The 20,052-nt window shown below is 55.1% G+C and overlaps 1 protein-coding gene across 1 annotated transcript in view; it reads left to right on the forward strand.

The window, feature by feature from the left end:
• Positions 1-17,659, forward strand: part of AP3B2 (adaptor related protein complex 3 subunit beta 2) — a 63,132-nt gene extending 45,473 nt beyond the window's left edge. Inside the window, exons 12-33 of the mRNA XM_027089164.1 lie at positions 440-600; positions 870-936; positions 1,037-1,219; positions 1,327-1,610; positions 1,860-1,914; positions 2,271-2,342; positions 3,777-3,839; positions 4,187-4,319; positions 4,602-4,711; positions 5,352-5,528; positions 8,971-9,157; positions 10,666-10,784; positions 11,265-11,373; positions 11,757-11,880; positions 12,236-12,419; positions 12,563-12,623; positions 12,956-13,062; positions 13,264-13,492; positions 13,910-13,994; positions 14,244-14,341; positions 16,993-17,131; positions 17,233-17,659. Coding sequence (XP_026944965.1) covers positions 440-600; positions 870-936; positions 1,037-1,219; positions 1,327-1,610; positions 1,860-1,914; positions 2,271-2,342; positions 3,777-3,839; positions 4,187-4,319; positions 4,602-4,711; positions 5,352-5,528; positions 8,971-9,157; positions 10,666-10,784; positions 11,265-11,373; positions 11,757-11,880; positions 12,236-12,419; positions 12,563-12,623; positions 12,956-13,062; positions 13,264-13,492; positions 13,910-13,994; positions 14,244-14,341; positions 16,993-17,131; positions 17,233-17,383 — 2,898 coding nt within the window. The 3' untranslated portion in view covers positions 17,384-17,659. The remainder of the gene's footprint in view (positions 1-439; positions 601-869; positions 937-1,036; positions 1,220-1,326; positions 1,611-1,859; positions 1,915-2,270; positions 2,343-3,776; positions 3,840-4,186; positions 4,320-4,601; positions 4,712-5,351; positions 5,529-8,970; positions 9,158-10,665; positions 10,785-11,264; positions 11,374-11,756; positions 11,881-12,235; positions 12,420-12,562; positions 12,624-12,955; positions 13,063-13,263; positions 13,493-13,909; positions 13,995-14,243; positions 14,342-16,992; positions 17,132-17,232) is intronic.
• Positions 17,660-20,052: the final 2,393 nt, after the last annotated feature.

Raw genomic sequence — 20,052 nt, forward strand, 5'->3', positions numbered from 1 at the left:
CTGTGGAGGAAGAGGAAGAAGGGCAGGTTTGAGAGGTTGCTGGGAGAGAGGACTGTAAGGATGAACTCTCGGAAAGGGAGACCAGGTTGCATTTGCTGGCAGTCCCCTCCAGCATAAACACAAAGACACCCTCCCCCTCCACACACTCCCCTAAGGAACAAGCACTTTAGGTGTTCTGAAAGTTTGCCACTCTCCCTGAGAGTGAAGCAGCCAATGCCACATACGTTCAGGTGTCAGATTTCTGCAGCAGGGCCGAGAGTCGGTGCCTTCAGGCAGCTCCCCCCCAGGTACCCAGCACTAGCACATCATCCAGGCCCCAGAGAGGAGGCAGGGAAGCAAGAGCTGGTGGTGACTAGGGACAGTGTGTTCCACAGGCGTGGCCTCTGCCCTCAGGCCACCTGCTGCCCTCTCATGGCTCTGCCTCCACCTCTGCTCTTAGGACCCCAACCAGCTGATTCGTGCCAGCGCCCTCCGCGTCCTGTCTAGCATCCGTGTGCCCATCATCGTGCCCATCATGATGCTAGCCATCAAGGAAGCTGCCTCGGATATGTCGCCCTATGTGCGGAAGACAGCTGCCCACGCCATCCCCAAGCTCTACAGGTATACCCCAAGCCCCCGCCCACCCCTGGCCTCTCCCAAGTCCTGCAGGCTGCTTTTGGTTTTGCTTGTTTTTTTTATTTTGTTTTGTTTTTCTCTTCAGATGGTTTAAGGCAGTTTGGGGAACTGACAGAGATGGAGGACATTGAAGGCAGTGGCTCATACCTCTTTATGAATAGGGTTGGGGTGAGGGAGGTGAGCACAGCTTGGGCGGATATTGGGAAGGCTGGAGACGGGGGAGGGGCAATCCCGCTCAACAGTTTCTCCCTCAGTTTGGATTCTGACCAGAAGGACCAGCTGATAGAGGTCATTGAGAAGCTTCTGGCGGACAAGACCACGGTGCGTATGTGGACACACAGGGACGGGTGGTGAAAAGGAGCCAGGAAGAGGCCCCTCTGTCCTTCCTGTTCATGTGCTCTTGCCTCTGTCGGTTCCCCAGCTGGTGGCGGGCAGCGTGGTGATGGCCTTCGAGGAGGTGTGCCCAGAGCGCATCGACCTTATCCACAAGAACTACCGGAAACTCTGTAACCTGCTCATCGACGTGGAGGAGTGGGGCCAGGTGGTCATCATCAGCATGCTCACCCGCTACGCCCGCACGCAGTTCCTGAGCCCCACCCAGAACGTGAGTGGCCCAGACCCCCAGGCGGGACCCCAACCCTCGCCCTAGCAGAGTGGGTAGGCGGGTCTCCGGGAGGAGGTGCCCACTGTCCCGCCTGTCTCCCCCTTCAGGAGTCTCTGCTGGAGGAGAACCCCGAGAAAGCCTTCTACGGCTCCGAGGAGGACGAGGCCAAGGGCCCGGGGTCGGAGGCAGCGGCCTCTACGGCGGTGCCGGCCCGAAAGCCCTACATCATGGACCCCGACCACCGGCTGCTGCTGCGCAACACAAAGCCGCTCCTGCAGAGCCGCAGCGCCGCCGTGGTCATGGCGGTGGCGCAGCTCTACTTCCACCTGGCGCCCAAGGCGGAGGTGGGCGTCATCGCCAAGGCTCTCGTGCGCCTGCTGCGCAGCCACAGGTGCGCGCCCGCCCCGCCCGCCCCGCCCACGCCCGGGGGCCGGCTCGCCCCGCTTCCCTCCGCCCCAGAGCGACTGACATCCTCCGCCCCAGCCCACCTATTCCCCGCCCAGACCCCAGTCCTGCCCTCCCCGCGCTGGTGCCCTCCCCACACCGGTCCTCTCCTCCCTCCTATTCTGCCCACCTCCCTTCTCCCGACCTGCTGCCCCAGCCGAGGGGCCCAGGTACCTCTGACCCCTCCTCTCCACAGCGAGGTGCAGTACGTGGTGCTCCAGAACGTGGCCACCATGTCCATCAAGCGCCGGGTGAGCAAGTGACCAAGGCCTGCCCTCGCGGTCCGAGGAGTGTCTCCTGCGGGGCTAGGGGTACTGGGGAAAGACAGGATGGGGGGAATGCCCTGGCTGTGCAGAGTGTGGGAAGGAAAGACCCCAAATGCAGGTGGAGAAGCAGGGCCTGGATCCCGAGGGCCGCTGAGGGAGGAAAGCCTGATGAAGAAAGACCGAGTTAGATCTGAGAAGGAGGGAAGAATCCAGGACTAGAGGACAGTGGGGGGGTAGGAAAGATGCTGGGTCCTGGGTCAGGAGAGGAGGAGGGGTGCTCTGGAGGAGAAGCAGGTCTCAGGCTGAGGTGGAGCTCCCTGGGGCTGCCTCTCTCGTGCCAGGGTATGTTTGAGCCGTACCTGAAGAGCTTCTACATCAGGTCCACCGACCCCACCCAGATCAAGATCCTGAAGGTGAGTGATGGACAGACGTGCCTGTGGACTTTCTGTCCCCCACCCCCATGACCCACTTGAATATCCACAGTGGCCACCTTGGTGCCTCTTGTTTCAGGGGCTGAGCCCACCGTTGCTCCAGCCAGAAGTGTTTGCTCAGGAAGCCAGGCTAATGATAGTGGGGAGACAGGGTGAACGGAGCTGCCCTTTGCCCAGTACCTGTTATACACCTGCCACTTTTCACATATGAAGTAATTCGATTTTCATAATCACCTCAGGAAGTGTACATTATCTCTATTTTATAAAAATGTAGACTTAAGAAGATGAGGTAACTACCGAAGGTCAGGTCTGCTACTCCCAATTCATACTTTCCCTTGGGACTTCCTTGGCGGTCCAGTGGTTAAGACTCCGCGCTTCCAATGCAGGGGGCTAGGGTTCAATCTCTGGTCGGGGGACTAAGATCCCACATGCTGTGTGGTGCAGGCAAAAAAAAAAAAAAAAAGAATTCATACTTTCTCTGCTGCAGTCTCTGTCTTCTACCCACAGTGTAATTACCCTCACACACCTACGCCCTCAGGCTGTCGTGCAGACATACCACCACAGAAAAGGCGGCAGGAGCCCATACCCACGTTCCATCCCTGCTCTGCCTCATTATTGAGTAACTTCCTTCAGCAACAGTTAATCCTCCTAATCCTTCTGAGCACCTATTGTGCATCTCGTGGCTAGATCTAGGGGTATCTAGGGGTACAACAGAGAACAAACCAATCAGGTACCCTGCCCTTGTGGAGCTTACAAAATCTCGCTGGGGTGAGGAGGAGACATTGGGCAGCTAATCACACAGCACAGGTAAAAATCCATTTGTGAAATAGGATGTAAAAGGAAAGTGCAGAGAGCTGTATGAGCATAAATAGGTGGACCTGATCTAGTCTGGTGTCAGGGAAGTTTTCCTTCAGGAGGGGAGGCTTGAGCTGAGGACTGAGACATGAACATGAGTTCTCTAGGTAAATGCAGGGACAAGAATGGGAAGAGGTGCTCCACACAGAGGAAACAGCATATGTAAAGGCCAACAGGAGGGTTGTGATTAAAGGCCTGTGTGACTGGGGCATAGAGGGTAAGGGGGAGAATGGTGGGAGATCAAGGACTGACAGACCATGGAAAGGATGTTGGTCTTTATCCTAAAAGCAACTGGAGGCTTTAACTTTTCCTTGAAGGTAGAGAGGTGACATGATCGTACTACAAGCATACTTTGTCAGGGAGTCCATTTAAGAAGCAAACTGGTCCTCCTGCATTTTGGATAAGTTTCATGATCTGTTAGTTCTCATCAATCTAAGGATGATGCAGGGCTGTCCCGCCTGAGGAATGTTTTCTGGTTGGTGAAGTGTGTGTTTGGAATGAAGGTTTATGAAAGCACAGAAAGCCCACTGGCCACCCTGCCCATTTTCTGACTCCCTGCAGCTGGAAGTGTTGACTAACCTCGCCAATGAGACCAACATCCCTACTGTCCTACGGGAATTCCAGGTACGGGCCAGGGGCCGGCTTACAGTCAGGCCCACGAGAGTTGTCCTGCAGCTCCTTGTGCTTATGAGAATCGGCCTGGTGGGGCAAACCTTCTCTTAAAAGCCCAAAGTGGAGAAACTTACTTTACGTCCCCTCCCAACGCCTTCTACTGGCTTTGGGTTAGGGAATCACTGGGTGACGGGTGAGGCTGTCATTCCTTTTCCCAGAGTTTAGTCTCTGACATGATGAGTCATTGAATGAGGGGTAACAGCTTTCTGGAAGGCCACCCTCAAGCCTGCAGAGTCACTGCCGAGTCACGTCTGAGGGATCACTGCCTTCCGGGGGTCACTCTGTTGTGGTGTCCACAGACCTACATTCGCAGCATGGACAAGGACTTTGTGGCAGCCACGATCCAGGCCATTGGGCGCTGTGCAACTAACATAGGCCGAGTCCGTGACACCTGTCTCAACGGCCTGGTGCAGCTGCTGTCCAACCGTGATGGTCAGTGCTTGTCTGTCTGCATGTCCAACTTTGATGACTAGTGGGTGCTGCCTGCATGTCTGACTCTGATGGCCAGTGGGTATCCACCTGTCTGTCCAGGAACAATGTGTATTCATCTGTCTGTCTGCCTCAATTAGTATCCAAGTGCTCCCACGTCTCTGAGGGCCACTGGAGAAGTACAGGGGGTTGAGGAACACAGCCAAGGGGCTGGGGGCATTGCAGGTGTGCCTGTTCATTGTGTGTGGTCATCTGACTGTCCTGGGCTCATTTCCTGTCCTACAGAGCTTGTGGTCGCAGAGTCAGTGGTCGTCATTAAGAAGCTGCTGCAGATGCAGCCAGCACAGCACGGAGAGATCATCAAACACTTGGCAAAGCTCACAGACAACATCCAGGTCAGGGAGTGACCCCGTTTCCTTTCTCAACCCAGTGTCCTCCTCATGATTTTAAGACCCTATAATTAAACACTAGCCTTAATAAAAAATCAACTTCCAAACCTTCTCTACTGGCTCAAAAGGTCTTAAGGTGGGAGGAGGGGAAAGATGAGACCATGTGACCCTGGTTCGCCTTCCCTTTGGGGATCCCTTGCTGAGCTTCAGCCTGTACCACCACTCAGGTTTTCTCTAAAGTTCTGGCCGAGGGTGGCCAATTGACTAGTCCTGTGTTTTTGTGTCACACTGCCAAGTTGAAACATTCAAGCAAAGGCATTCCTGAAGATTCAGGGAGAATAACAAGGCAGTAAAGCATTGAGGGTACAATGGATCCAGAAAATCAGTCTTTTATTCTAAACTGTGACTGAATTTGGGGCTTGAAGGCTCTGCCCATGTTAATGAAACCCTAGGGAAGAGGGGAGATGCTGCCCGGGAAATACCCAACCTTTAATCTCTCTCCCATCACCTCCCACTCCTGTTTCCAGAGAAGCCCACGATACAACAGGCCAGCACAGATGGGAGGAGTGCCGATTCCTTGGCAGACCAGGTGCCCACCAACATTCCCACGTTTACCCCAGACCTGACACCTCTCCCACACCCACAGGTGCCCATGGCCCGAGCCAGCATCCTGTGGCTCATTGGCGAGTACTGTGAGCATGTCCCCAGGATTGCACCCGACGTCCTGAGAAAAATGGCTAAGTCCTTCACAGCCGAGGAGGACATCGTCAAGCTGCAGGTCATCAACCTGGCAGCCAAGCTCTACCTGACCAACTCTAAGCAGGTACAGATTGAGAGATGCCTCCTAAAACACTCTGGGCCCCAGAAACAGCCCAGGCAGTATTCTGTGGGCCCTCACCAGGTAGGCATGAACTTTAGCACCTCTTTCTTTTTTTTGTCACTTTTTTTCTTTTTCGTATTTTATTTTATTTCTATTAATTTTTATTGCAGTATAGTTGATTTACAATGTTGTGTTAGGTTCTTCTGTACAGCAAAGTGATTCAGTTATACATATATCAGCGCCTCTTTCTGAAAAGGGAGTTCAGGACAGGTGTCTGGTCTGCCCAGGTGACCAGTGTTCCCCCAGTGTCCACAGCTACTCCAGGGCCGCAGGGGCCTAGTAGGGATGGTGACCACTGTTGAAGAGGCTCTTCTATGGGGCTGTGACTTCCAGTCTGGCAGTGGGTGTGTCCCTACCTGCTGCCTTTGGAACACTGGGGCCAGGGGGAGGGCCCAGCAGTGATAGGCACTGATGGGAGAATATGTGTCCCAGGAGATGTGGTCTGTGCTTCCGCCCAAAGCTTGGTGATGCTTTGCCAGTCCATCCCGGGGATGAGAGGGCAAGTCACTGCTCAGGCTTGGGTGGTATTGGCATCCATTGTCATTACTAAGGTGAAAGGTTATGAGGGGCACCATAGCCAAGGACATGGCTCAACTGAGCTGGAATATCAGGATATTAAAAACCTCTTGAGTGTCCAGCAGCCTCTGAGATGGTCCCAGGAGATTCTGCTAAAAACAAAGTGTAATGTTCAGAGCTTCTCAAGGTACTGGGGACACCAAGCACCCTGACAGTCCCCACACTCAGTTAAGTGAGGCAGGGGTTGGCAAACTACCGCCCATGGACCAAGTCTGGCCTGCTGCCTGTTGTTGTAGATAAAATTTTATTGGGACGCAGCCACGTTCATTCATTTGTTTATTGTCCGTGGATGTTGTTGCTGTGATGGAGTCCATATGGCCTGCAAAGCCTGAAATAGTTACTCGCACCCTTTATAGACAGAGCTTGCCAACCCTTGGAGCAAAGCACCTGGGCCGTACCCTGTAGATTGTGGCATCCCTGCTGGCCTGAAGGTGGCCTCTTTGCCGTCCCATGGAGTCTTTGGATGTGGCACTTGTGTGTCTTCTGTGGCTCCTTTTTCTTTTTTTTTTTTTTTCTTTTGTGGTACGCGGGCCTCTCACTGTTGTGGCCTCTCCCATTGCGGAGCACAGGCTCCGGACGCGCAGCCTCAGCGGCCATGGCTCACGGGCCCAGCCGCTCCGCGGCATGTGGGATCCTCCTGGACCGGGGCACGAACCCGCGTCCCCTGCATCGGCAGGCGGACTCTCAACCACTGCGCCACCAGGGAAGCCCATTCTGTGGCTCCTTTGATCCACGGTGGCTAGAGTGGGCCCCAGGGACGCAAGCTGGGGAGGCAGGGCCATCACGTGCCGGGACTCTTGTCAGGAGCTGGAAAGGACAGCAGTTGTGTAGAAGCAATGGGGGGCTGGATCTGTGGGTGTCAGTATTGTGGGAGAAGCAGATTGGAGACAGAGAAGTTAGAGGGAACACCACTGGAAGCCTTCAAACAAATATTTGTGTGCCTCCTTTATTCAAGTGGGAGGAAGGAGCAGGTTGGAGGAACGTTTGAATAGATGAAGCAGCCTGGGTGGGCAGCGCCTGGTAGAGGGGGCGTCTGAAAGGCTCAGGAGTGAGCCAGAGTGGTGCTGTTGGCATGTTTTCATTAGCCTGGGTGTGCTCACGTGGCATTTCCCCAAGTTGTCACTGTTCGCTACATGCACATTTATTCATGAATTTATTTAACACGCATTTCCCGAGTACCCACTATGCCTGGCACTGAGCTATGTCCTGGGGTGATGACAATGAGTGAGACATGTTTACTGGCCTGCAAGTGCTCATAGCCAAGTAGAGGAAACAGCACAAAACGCAGAGCAATAAGGGCTGGAGTCAGGGTTGGCACAGAGAGCTGTGGGTATATATATAGCTGAATGCCTCTCCTAGGCAGGACACAGGGGTCCCAGCCCCCATCAGGCCACCCAGAGTAGGCTGTTCAGGCAAATGGAACCTCCAGGCACCCTTTACCCTAAGGCCAGTCCTTCCAGGCGTAGGCCCCTTAGAATGGTTCTTTGACTCGATAACGAGAGCTTTCCTCCTTCCTACCCTCCCTATCTTTCTCTCTTCTTTCTTCTCAGCCTGTTCTGGGAGTGGTGGAGGAAGGGGAATTCTTGGCACACTAGGAGAGAGGTGGTCTGGATGTGTCCATGTCCGTCCTGGCAAAACAGCAATGATACTTCCCCCATCCCAGTACCAAGGGTGACATTCTGGACCTGCCACAAGGCCACAGCAATCCCAGCCATTCCTGCCACCTGCTGAGCCATCCATTGCATGCCAGATTCCGGCCCAGGCTGAGGCCAAGGAAATGAGGGTCCAGGCCTGGATGCAGCACTGACTGGCTCCTTAGCCTGGGGAAAGTCACTTAATGACTCTGATTCTCCCCTGTAAATGGGCGCAGTAGCGCCCACCTCTCAGAAGGGTTATGGAGATGACATGAGGTAGTGAAGCACCTAGCACAGTGTTTGACACTAGAAGGCACTCTGTACATGGTGGCTACCACTGTCATTTTGTGACAGGTTAGACTAGGTCAGGATCAGGGCAGAAACTGAGACTTGTGGTCCTGGGATGTGGCTACCTTGACTGCAGGCTGTGAACCCCATATGACTTCAGCAAACCCATAGAATCGCTGCAGTTTGCTCTGATCTCATTAGGACCTTCCAGGGAGGATCATGGCCTCTGAGACCCCTGGGCTGCTCAGAATCTACTATGTGGGTCAATGGGGCGTGAGGGCAGCCCCTGCCAGAGGGATTCCTATGTGTTCCCCCTTTCTCTTTTTGTCACCTAGTTCCCCCCAGGCGATGGAGCCTAGACAATGTGAGGTCTAGCAGAATGTTCCAGACCTTCACTCACTCTGGCACCTCAGGGTGGAAAGATTGGCCCAGCCTGGACTGGGTGGTGTAGGAGTGGGCCTAGGGCAGTGGGGACCACAAGCCTGAGGAAGAATGGCACCCAGGGCCAAGAGGGAGGTTTCCAAAAGCGCAGGCTCTATTGCTGGCCAAGTCAGTTGTCAGAGTTGGCGTTGGGAGTCAGGGCTGGGGAGGAGGGAGAAAATGCAGGGTCAGGCACAATGGCAGGTTGGGAGGGAAAGTCAACTGGAGGCAGCAGTGCTTGGAGCTGTTGGCCAAAAGAATCTGGTTCGTGGACTTCCCTGGCGGCCCAGTGGTTAAGACTCCGCACTTCCACTGCAGGGGACACAGGTTCGATCCCTGGTCGGGGAACAAAGATCCCACAAGCCACAGGCATGGCACAAAAAAAAAAAAAAAAAAAAAATCTGGTTCAGAGACCTCCTGTGTCCCCACCCTCTGTGATGGCTACTGACCCACTTCTTGTCCCCCAGACCAAGCTGCTGACCCAGTATGTGCTGAGTCTGGCCAAGTATGACCAGAATTACGATATCCGAGACCGAGCACGCTTCACCCGGCAGCTCATCGTCCCTTCGGAGCAGGGTGGGGCCCTCAGCCGTCATGCCAAGAAGCTCTTCCTGGCACCCAAACCAGCTCCAGTCTTGGAGTCATCCTTCAAAGGTGGGAGCTGAAATCCAGAGTAACCTTCCTGGGGGAAGGGGAGAATTGGCCAGCAACCCGGTCCCAGCCCTTCCCCCTGAGGTCTCAGTCTCAGTCAGGTCCCAGCCTTTGGTGGGCAGGACTTCTGGAGAAACGCCAGTCCTGTGCCCCTGGCCTAACCCTTTGCCCATCCTGCAGCATCCAGGGCTTGCTCTTTCACCCGCTCACAACCACCACCACCGTCAACTCACCTGAGTCTCTGCCCTCCCAGGCAGGATGGGCGTCTGGTTTCTCTCCTCTCGGGCTCTCCTTTCCATCCTACTCCCTGAGCAGGCACTATATGTATCAAGATTTTACCTACCAATGGCCCAGGAAGGCAGGAAGTAGAACTCCATACAAAGGAGAGCTGTAGGGACTTCCCTGGCGGTCCAGTGGTTAAGACTTTGCCTTCCAGTGCAGGGGGTGCAGGTTCGATCCCTGGTTGGAGAGCTAAGGTCCCACATGCCTCGTGGCCAAAAAACCAAAACATAAAACAGAAGCAATATTGTAACAAATTCAATAAAGACTTTAAAAATGGTCCACGTCGAAAAAATCTTAAAAAAGCAAAAACAAAGGAGAGGTGTATGTTTGTAAGTGTCCTGAGAAGGCGGCTGCCAGCACTCACTGGGCTGTCACTGGAGGTCAGCCCAAATCCTCAGCCCCAGGCCCTCTGCCTTGCCTCTTCTCTTGGTCTGGTCTCCCGTGACAAGGGCTCTGAGAGATGTGGGAAGGGGAGGGTCCCCCAGCTGACTCTCTGGACCCAGGAACCTACTCAGGAGGGGAACTTCCTTCACAAAGCTCGGTTCTTCTGCGTATCTTTTTGTTCTGCTTTATCTTTCCCTGGACCACAGGAGCAAGGAGATTCTGAGGGATGGGGCAGATGTGCAAACCTCCCAGGAAGAAGGGGAACGGTCCCTTTCTCCTCCCTAACACCATCCCCACTTACAAGTCTCTGGGTTGCCCTCCTCTGGCTCTGACTCCCTCCTGCTCCCATTTGGACTCACCCCTCCCCACGGAGTCCCCAGCCTGACCAGACGCACCTCCCTGCCCTTTGACCCAGCCTGGCCAGCCTCTTACTCATAGTTGCTACCCTCGCCCCAAGCAGGCCTCTTTCCTGAGCCTGGCTGTGCAGCAGCACCACCCCCGTTGCCCTGGGAGAGAAGCCACACCCGCATCTCTGCTTCCCCAACAGGCACCAGGGCAGACAGGCAGCAGTAGCTCTGGGCCCAGAAGCCCCTCCTGCCCTCCTCTGTGGTCCCAGCTCCCCCCACCCCTCAGCCCCTGCTCTAGTCAGCCATACAATCTTTTTTCCAGCATGTGGGCCTGGAGATTCAGTCAGGGCAGAAGAGCCATTAGGGGACGTGTCCACCCCTCTCTTCTGTCTAGCTAGGGAGTTCCCACCAGAATCGCCACCCGGCCCCACCTAGGAAACAACTCCCAGGGTATTTCCTCACTGCCACTACTGACTTGACCTCTCACCCTGTCCCCAGACCGGGACCACTTCCAGCTGGGCTCACTGTCCCACCTGCTCAATGCCAAGGCCACGGGCTACCAGGAGCTCCCAGATTGGCCAGAGGAAGCCCCAGACCCATCTGTGCGCAATGTGGAGGTCAGCAGGGGTGGAGGGTGGAGCTGTGTGTGGGGAAGGACAGACAGCAGGGAGCCCTGGGAGTGCCAGCCTGGCCCTCCTGACACCCTCCCCACACGCAGGAAGAAGATCTCTTCCTTATTGAGACCCATGTGGGCCTGTTGGGCGAATACACCAAGGTCCCCCCGCCCTGTGTGCTGTGTGCCCTCTGCTCTGTGTGCAGTGCTCTCTCCCAGCCTGTGCTGCCCCCTCCCTCCCCCTTGTATGCTGCGCCCCTGTGCCGTCCCTACACTCTGTTCCTTCCTGCTGGCAGTGCCGCTCTGTGAGTGCCTCCCCTGCGTGGACAGGGTCCCTTCCCTCCCCCCATTATTCCCTCTTGGGGACAGGACCAGGTGGGGCCCTGAGAAGAGCCAGGGTGAAAGATAAGAGGGGCTTGTGCTTTCCTTCCCCCTCCCCATCCATGATTTAATGGCTCCTCGCCCTCCACCCCACAATCTCCAGGTACCTGAATGGACCAAGTGCTCAAACAGGGAGAAGAGGAAGGAGAAGGAGAAACCCTTCTACTCAGACTCTGAGGGAGAGTCAGGGCCCACAGAGTCTGCAGACAGCGGTGAGGAGATGGGCAGAGCTAGGGCCCTGTGCTCCTGCCCGCATGTGTGTCTTGTGGCTGACTATCTGGCACACGTGTGTGCTCCTGTATTAGATGGTCACGTGCCAAGGGGGTGTGCGCCTCCTTGTGTGCACCTATATGTGTGCTTATGCACTTGAGGATTGCACGTCCCAGATGTGTGTGTGCTTGTGTAGGTCTTTATCCACACGGGTCCATCTGTGTTCCAGTCGGTCTGGTTGGTGTCTGGGGCCGGGAGCAGGTCGGGGGGTTGGAGGGAGAAGAGGTGAGTTTGCTGCTTCAGTGCAGAGTCTGAAGCTGGGTGTCCAGGGCTCCCCAGGAGGCCTGCACACGAGGGAGGGAAGCCTGAGACAGTCCTTCCACAGACCCTGAGTCCGAGAGTGAATCGGACAGTAAGAGCAGCAGCGAGAGTGGCTCTGGGGAGTCCAGCAGTGAGTCCGACAACAAAGACCAGGATGAGGACGAGGAGAAAGGGAGGAGCAGTGAGAGGTAAGATGACTGGGCGGCTCCAGGGCTCTCCCTTGGAAACGAAGGGCTAACCCCCAGCCTTAGCCAGTCTCCTAAGAGTCCCTGAGCCTCCTCAGGAGCTGTTCTGCTCACGTGATGGCCGCAGGAGGTCTCTGCGTGGGGCGCAGCATGAAGAAGCAGTCAGGGAAGGGGCCCGAGCTGGCACAGGCTGGTCTAAAGCTCTCACTGCGACCCAGGCATAGGAGCTCAGGTGTGGAGTCCACTGGCCCAGGCTCCCCACCCTCACCCCCAATGTCCAAGGCTTTCCCTGCTCTTCTGTGATGCAAGAAGGGGTCATCCAGGCTGGGCCCAAGCCCTGTTTGCCCCTTTCCTCCAGTGAACATAGTGAGGAGGAAGGTAAGAAGAGGAAGATGAAGAAGAGGAAGAAGGAGCCAGAGGGACAAGAAGGCGGCTCGTCCTCAGAGGAGGGCAGTGACTCCAGCAGCAGCTCCTCAGAGTCTGAGATGACATCAGAGACAGAGGAGGAGCAGGCGGAACCTGCCTCCTGGAGGAAGAAAACAGTGAGCGCCTTGGGGCAGGAACAGGATGGGTGTATGGACCGGGGCCCTCCCCAGCCTCTGGGCCAGGCCCAGGCATCTCCCCATAACCCAGCCCGGGCCAGGGTGCTCCCCTTCCACACTCACATCCCGCTTTTCTCTTCCAGCCTCCCAGCAGCAAAAGTGCCCCTGCAGCCAAGGAGATCTCCCTGCTTGATCTAGAGGACTGTGAGTTTGGGTGGTAGAAGCCACAGGGGGAAGGCGGCCTGGGGAGTATGACTTAGGAAGGGCCATGGGCGCTCCGGGCTAGGTTCCTCGGGGGTTTGGGGTGGGAGGAGCAGACAGAATCCATCTTTGGGCCTGAGAGGGCAGCAGGACAACCTCTCCAGGTGTGGGGTTGGGGTCAAGGATGCATATCTCCATGGAGCCACCAGGCTGCCCCGTGCCTCACTGTCCGTGGTGCTGAGCCGTCTACTCCCTAGGCCCTGGGCTCCTGCTCGATCCAAGCCAATTCCACTTTGCCTCTCCCTCGTCATAATGTTTCTCATATCCTCCCACAGTCACCCCTCCCAGTGTCCAGCCTGTGTCTCCCCCCACGGTTGTGTCCACCAGCCTGGCTGCTGACCTGGAGGGCCTGACGCTCACAGACTCCCCCCTGGTGCCCTCGGTGAGTGGGATGGGGAGGGACAGGGCTGGGGCAGGGACACATCTCTGTGCCGCATCCTACGGTATGGATTTGTGTGAAGGGGGTGTGATGGAGGGATGGCTTTGAGCCTCCGTTGCTGTGACCACAAGTAGGGACAAGGCTGGGATGGGCTCTCGCCTTGTTGTTCCTTTCCGTACTTCCCCTCTTCCTCCTCCCCTCCAGCTGCTGAGTCCAGTGTTGGGTGTCGGGAGACAGGAGCTGCTGCACCGTGTAGCTGGCGAGGGGCTGGTTGTGGACTACACCTTCAGCCGCCAACCTTTCTCTGGGGACCCCCACATGGTGTCTGTGCACATCCACTTCTCCAACAGCTCTGATACCCCCATCAAGGGCCTACACGTGGGCACCCCCAAACTGCCCGCTGGCATCAGCATCCAGGAATTTCCTGAAATCGGTGCGGAAGGGCCTTGGACGTGGTGGAGAAGGAGGCTCCTGGGTGGAGCTGGTCTTTCTGTGGCTTCTGAAGCCCCGCTCTGTGCCAGGCCAGGGTCTAGGCTATGGGGGTGTGGAGATAGCATCTAGCACAATCCACGGACAAGACAGACTAGGAAATGAGCAAGTCCGTCTCAGGGCAGGAGGTGCTTGAGCCTTGGTTGTTTCAGCACTGACTTAAAGGGGGTGAGGGTGAGTGGGGGAAGGGTGTTGACATTTCAGGAGAAACTCAGGAACAGTCTCTCCAGGGGCTCAGAGGGCCAGGGTTCCATAGAGGAGTGGTCAGCTCTGCAAGTGGAGGGGAGAAGGGGTCAGGGTTCCAGACCTATCAGGTGATGCTGTCTTTCTCTCCCCCTTTCCCTGCCTCACACTGCTGCAGAGTCCCTGGCACCCGGAGAATCTGCCACTGCTGTCATGGGCATTAATTTCTGTGACTCGACCCAGGCGGCCAACTTCCAGCTGTGGTATGTTTCCAACTCATGGAGCGGTAGGAGGATGGCTAGGGAGAGGTGGGGTCAAAATAAACTGGAGCTGGAGGTGGTGTTAGGTGGGGCCACATCACGATCTGGTGTGTCTGGAAGGCATCCCAAGACCTCAGGTCTCTTACCTCCCTCTCCTGCTGCCTCCAAGCCCTCCCTTCAGACACAGTGCGAGGTGAGGGGAGAGATGCTGGCCTCACTCCATCTCCCTCTGTCTCCTCCTACCCTTCCCAGCACCCAAACCCGACAGTTCTACGTCTCCATTCAGCCACCTGTTGGGGAGCTTATGGCCCCTGTGTTCATGAGTGAAAATGAGTTCAAGAAGGAACAGGGTGAGTGTTCCCTGGAGGTGGGCAGGGAGGGTGCTCAGGACCACCCACTGGGGCTCATTCAGCTCCACCATACAGTCACACTGAGGGAGCCTCAGCTCCTGCAGATGGAGGCAGGCCTCACAGCTCGTGGCTCCAGCAAAGGCTTCACGGAGCCTGGGACACTTCAGTGAGGCTTTGGAGACGGTCCCAACTCAGCCAGGCAGAAAATTCTAGGCCAGAATTCCAGCTGGGGGAAACATTATGAGTAGGTGTTAGTGAAAATTTACAGGAAGAAAGGAGGGGAGCAGTTTGCTTTAGGGCATAGGAGCCCTTAGCAATGGTAAGTAGTGAAAACAAAGCTGAAAGTATGTGTGGTCTAGTTTCTGGAAGCCTTGAACGCTATGCTAAAGGATTTCGGTCCCAAAATTTCAGAGCTGGAAGGGGTCACAGAGGTTATTGGGTCCAGCTCCGTCGTTAGAGAGGTAAGGACTGTAGACTTCGTTTTCCTAGCAGTAGAGGAGTCATTGAAGTTTCTGAGCAAAGACGGTGCCAGGTTCAGACTCCTGCTTCAGAAGGAGAAATCTGGCAACACTTACAGCTAGGACTGGAATTGAGAGAATCTGCAGCAGGAAAAAGAGGCAGAACAGCGTAAGTGGGAGGCAACATGGGGCTTCATGAGTCCCGGCTTTAAGTTCTGAACGTGCCACTTGCTTGGTATGTGACCTTGGACTAAATTCTGTGCCTAGTTATAAGGCTATTACAATAGATCTGATGAGAAATGGTGACCAGGATTAGAACCACAGCAAAAAGAATGAAAGGCTGAGGTGGGGGAGAGGGAAGCCATGGGCATTTGCCCTAAGAAAGTGGAGAGGGAGACATATAAGCTGGCTCTAGAATGTCTGGCTTAGATACTAGGGAGAATGGCAGTGCCGTTCACCTAGACCAGGGGTTAGCCAACTTTTTCTCTAATGTTGGGTCATAAAGCAAATGTTTCAGGCTTTCTGGGTCATGAGATCTCTGCTGCAATTTGCCGTTGTAACCCAAGAACAGCCACGGATAATACATAAATGAATGAGTGTGGCTGCATTCCAATAAAATTCTATTCATGGACACAAATTTGAATTTCATACAATCTTCATGTGTCATGAAATATCTATCTTTGATTTTTCCCCCAGCACTTAAAAAATATTAAAAACAAACAAACAAACAAACCATTGTGGGCCATGCAGGTGGTAGGTTGTATTTGGCCTTCAGGCTGTAATTTGCCAAACCCCTGACCTGGAAGAAAGAAGAATGGATTGGGCAAGGGAAAGGGGGGGGGATGATCTTGGACAGTTTTGGAGAGGCTGCTTTTGAAATACATTTGGGAAATTCAGGAAGAGGTGTTTAATATGCAACTGAAAATGTGGGTCTGTGCCCAGGAAACACTTCTAGGCTGGAGTCAGGAGCATAGCGGTGATAACTGAAGCTGTGAATATGAGTGAGATCACCCTGGGAGAGAGATGGGTGGGAAAATAAGAAGGTCAGAGACCTTCCCTGAGGAAAACCTGCCTTCTTCGGGAGAAAAAGGAGGGGAGGGAAAAGAGAAGGAACAGTGAGAGGTGGGAGGAGATCCACGAGAGATGAGTTGGTTGAAGAGTGCCTTGGATGGTCTGCAGGCCAAGATGACCAAAGACCTTCAGATCCAGCAGATAGGAAGCTGCTGCCAACATCAGAGAGAGCGGGTCATTGCGAAAGGGGGGCAGAGGCCAATTGCAGTGGGTTGAAGGAGACCAGGGCTTGGGGAAATGGAGTCTTCTTTGGAGGACCTTGGCGGTCATTGGGGAGGGAGACACAGCACTAGCATGATGACATATCCTCTTTCTAGAGAGGACTTCTTAGGATCAAGGAGACTTGATATGGAGAGACTAAAGGTACAGGGACAAGAAAATGTCACTAGTTAGGAGCGGAGGGCATGACAGCGACAGGAGAGGGATGTCCGTTCTCAAAAGGAGGAGAAGAATGGCGGAAGTAGCAGAAGGAGGAGAGAGAGGCTGAGGAGAAGGTGGGCAGGAGGGCAGACGGAGGAGCTCGCATGGCTGGGTAGAGCGTGTGAGTGGAGAGGAGAGGTCAGACCCGTAGAGTGAAGGTTTCTTGGGATGCTGTGAGTGCCCGGGGACGCGACGAGTCCTGGACAGGTTTGGAGATGTTGCCACATGTGAAATTAGGGGTCCACCTGTGAGGGCTGCATGTGACAACCGGACTCTGGCCTGTGGGGTGAGGACCACCAGTGATCTCTTTGTGAGGACTCGGCCTCCAGGAGCTGGGAGAGAGTTGCACTTGGGTTGGAGGGCCAACCAGGAAAGACGCAAAGGTGGAGGAAACCTCTAAGTACTGACTGGCCACCAAGTCCACTGGCCACTCCCAAGGGGCTGGTGGCCCAGATGTCTGACAGTGGGGAAGCACCCAGTCAGTTTCTGCTCAGCAGTATGGATAGAGCCCTGGGTGGGGTGGGAGGTTGACCAAGGCTCTCTGAGGGAGGGCCAGGTCCGAGAGGGAAGTAGCCCTTCCTCAAGACTGGTGAGGGAGATTCAGACCTGCCCCGCCTGAGTAGAACCTGGTGAGGGTGCTCAGTGGGCAGACCCAGCGGTGCCCCCCGTGGCCTTTGCCCTCATCATAACCTCTGTCCCCAGGAAAGCTGTCGGGCATGAATGAGATCACAGAGAAGCTCACGCTGCCAGACACCTGTCGGAGTGACCACGTTGTGGTGCAGAAAGTGACTGCCACCGCCAACCTGGGTCGTGTCCCTTGTGGGACATCTGATGAGTATAGGTACTGACCACCAGCAGGGGGACGAGATGGGCTCTCGGTCCTGATTTGAAGGAGGGGCCCCGTGCCTCAGGGTTGAACTCATTCCTCTACCCCCACCTCAGGTTTGCAGGGAGGACGCTGACCAGCGGGAGCCTGGTCCTGTTGACCCTGGATGCCCAGCCCACTGGAGCTGCCCAGCTGACAGTCAACAGTGAGAAGATGGTGATTGGCACCATGCTGGTGAAGGACGTGGTACAGGCTCTGACCCAGTGATCCTAAGTGCTGTGACCTCTTTGACCGTCCCTTGTCCCTCCCTTGTGACATCTACACTGTTAGCCTCTCTCTCTCTCTCTTCCTCTCTCTCATATCAGACCCCTCATTCCAGATAGCATCCGGGGGTCCTCTCTCTCTCTGGTCATGACCAGGCTCCCTCCCAATTCTCCTCCCCATGGGTTCCTTAGTGACCTGTGCAGAGGGAGATGGCAGGGCTCCATTCAGCTTTGTGTGGCTATTTATGTGGCAAAATCTCAATAAAATGTCTTCTCCCTAGATGCTGGCTCACCTTTCCTTGCTCGTGGGTTCTGCCTAAGGGGGTTGGCGGGGGCGGGGGGAGAGCTCCTAAGAGTGACTGTCTGACCCTTGTGAATGATCACCACTGACCTTCTAGGGGAGGCTGTGACTGACTCTAAGAGGTGCCTCTGGTTGGACCCCCAAGATGACCATCTTCGAGTCTCCAGGCATCTCTGTGTAAGAGACATCCGATCGGGGATGGGGAGGTCAGGCTGGAAGAACTCCCTGGTCCTTTTTTAGGAGCCTCTGCAAAGACGCCTCTTCGACATCTGGCAGTCCCTTTTGGTTCCCCTCATGGGCCCTTGGGAAGGAGAACTCATAATGTGGAGAATTCTCAAACGTAGCTGCAAGGTTCAAAATATGTCAGCTACATCTAGATATGGGGCCTAGAGCCCCACCAAGCTGGGGAGATGACCCACCTGGCCATCTTGAAGAAGGAAGAACAGGAGATGTGGACCTGTGCTTCTCAAACTGCCGTCCATCAGATCACCTGGGGAGGTGTTATCATGCAGATTCAGATGGGTAGGTCTGAGGTGGGGCCTGAGAGTCTGCATTTCTAACAAGATGTCAGCGACCGACGCTGTTGCTCCATGGACACACTTGAGTGGTGAGGATGTGGAGCCTCCACACCTGGGACAAGCCTTCTAGGGGTGGCAGTGAGGGTCAGGGCCCCTCCCTGATACCTTTCCCGGTGAGGAAAGAGGCTGAGCAGCAGTGGTTCCTAAAGGTGTAAAAGGTGTTCCATGAGCATGTGTTGCGCCAAAAGAAAAAAGAAAAGTTTGTAATCATGTAAATTCAGGAACCGTGGACTGGCATACAGGAAGTTTATTTCCCACAGGCCTTCTCAGAGCCTTTATTATGCTAATGTGCATTGTGAGCCCCACCCCCACCCCACCACTCCTTCTAAGAAGGGCTACAGCTCACAGTGTTACCCTTACTTGGTTTTGACCTTGGGATGCCTTTGTCCCAGGACACCTTGATTGACTGTGTTACAGGATGCACACTCCAGAGATAGTTTGAGATGTGGTGCCTCAGCCCTGATCCTCTGTAACCAAGACTCTAGTTCCTTGACCACACCTCCCCACAGCCCTGTCACTGAGCAAGTCTGTTTAGAGAAAGACAGGGTGAAGCAGGTGTGGCCCTCTTCTCAGGGAAGGAGAACAAAGGCAGTGCCAGGGGACAGCCCTTTCTCCGACTCCGGGGACTTGCTGGGCTCCGTGGCACCAGACAGTAGCTGGGGCCACTGCTTCACTGAGAGCCTTGGGGCCCCAAAGTCTCCCTGGGATCACTGTTTTTGTTGCTGCAGGTTCTGAGATGGGACTGATCCACCAGTCATGGGTCACTCGAACGGTGGACTTGTTCTCATTTGTGTCTCTGAACCAGCACTGCCCGCAACAGAAGAAAGAAGGTGGGAGCAATTTTCTAAGAAATTAGAACAAGGACCATCAGATAATTCTTTTTTTTTTAAATTAATTTATTTATTTTTGGCTGCGTTGGGTCTTAGTTGCTGCGCGCGGGCTTTCTCTAGTGGGGGCGAGTGGGGACTACTCTTGGTTGTGGTGCACAGGCTTCTCATTGCAGTGGCTTCCCTTGTTGCGGAGCGCGGGCTCTAGGCGTGCGAGCTTCAGTAGTTGTGGAGTGCGGGCTAATCAGTTGTGGCTCACGGGCTCTAGAGCGCGGGCTCAGTAGTTGTGGCGCACGGGCTTAGTTGCTCCGCGGCATGTGGGAACTTCCTGGACCAGGGCTCGAACCCGTGTCCCCTGCTTTGGCAGGCAAATTCTTAACCACTGCGCCACGAGGGAAATCCATCATCAGAGAATTCCTTACCAACTTGGACTTTGCAGCAAAGGCCCCAGAGTGGATTCTGTAGGAACCAGAAGTATATACGACATGAACTCTAACATCCCTCAACGAGCTTATGGCCCAGATTCCCAGAACCTCTTGGAAAGGGCACCAGGATCTCCAACCCTGGGTGAGAGTCCAGAGCACGGGAACCTTAGTCACAGCCCTGTGTTGGTTTCTCTGGAACGTGTCCCAGGCTGTGGGGTTAGCAATAACAACCCTTCTTAAGAAGATGATTCTCGTGCGTGAGATTGTCTCAGGGGAGAGGCAGGAGGCAGGAGAGCGAGGTGTAAGCAGGGAGAGTCCGAGTCAGCAGCTGGTTGGGAGAAGGAGCCCAGCTGGGAAGGCTGGGACTGCGGAAACAGGCAGAAGTAGCAATCTTCAACCCAGGATGGGGAAGGGACCCCATTGTCTTCTAGGGAATGGTCTGTGGGGAGAAAACCTCAGTCAGAGGGGAAGGGAGAGTAGCTGCCCCCACCTCAGCCCAGCCCAGCCCAGCCCATATCTTCCTGGACTCTAGGTCCATGGCC

This window comes from Aethalodelphis obliquidens, unplaced genomic scaffold, assembly GCF_003676395.1.
Source record: "Aethalodelphis obliquidens isolate GAN/ISIS:26980383/991018 unplaced genomic scaffold, ASM367639v1 scaffold65, whole genome shotgun sequence".
Classification (NCBI taxonomy): Eukaryota; Metazoa; Chordata; class Mammalia; order Artiodactyla; family Delphinidae; genus Aethalodelphis; species Aethalodelphis obliquidens.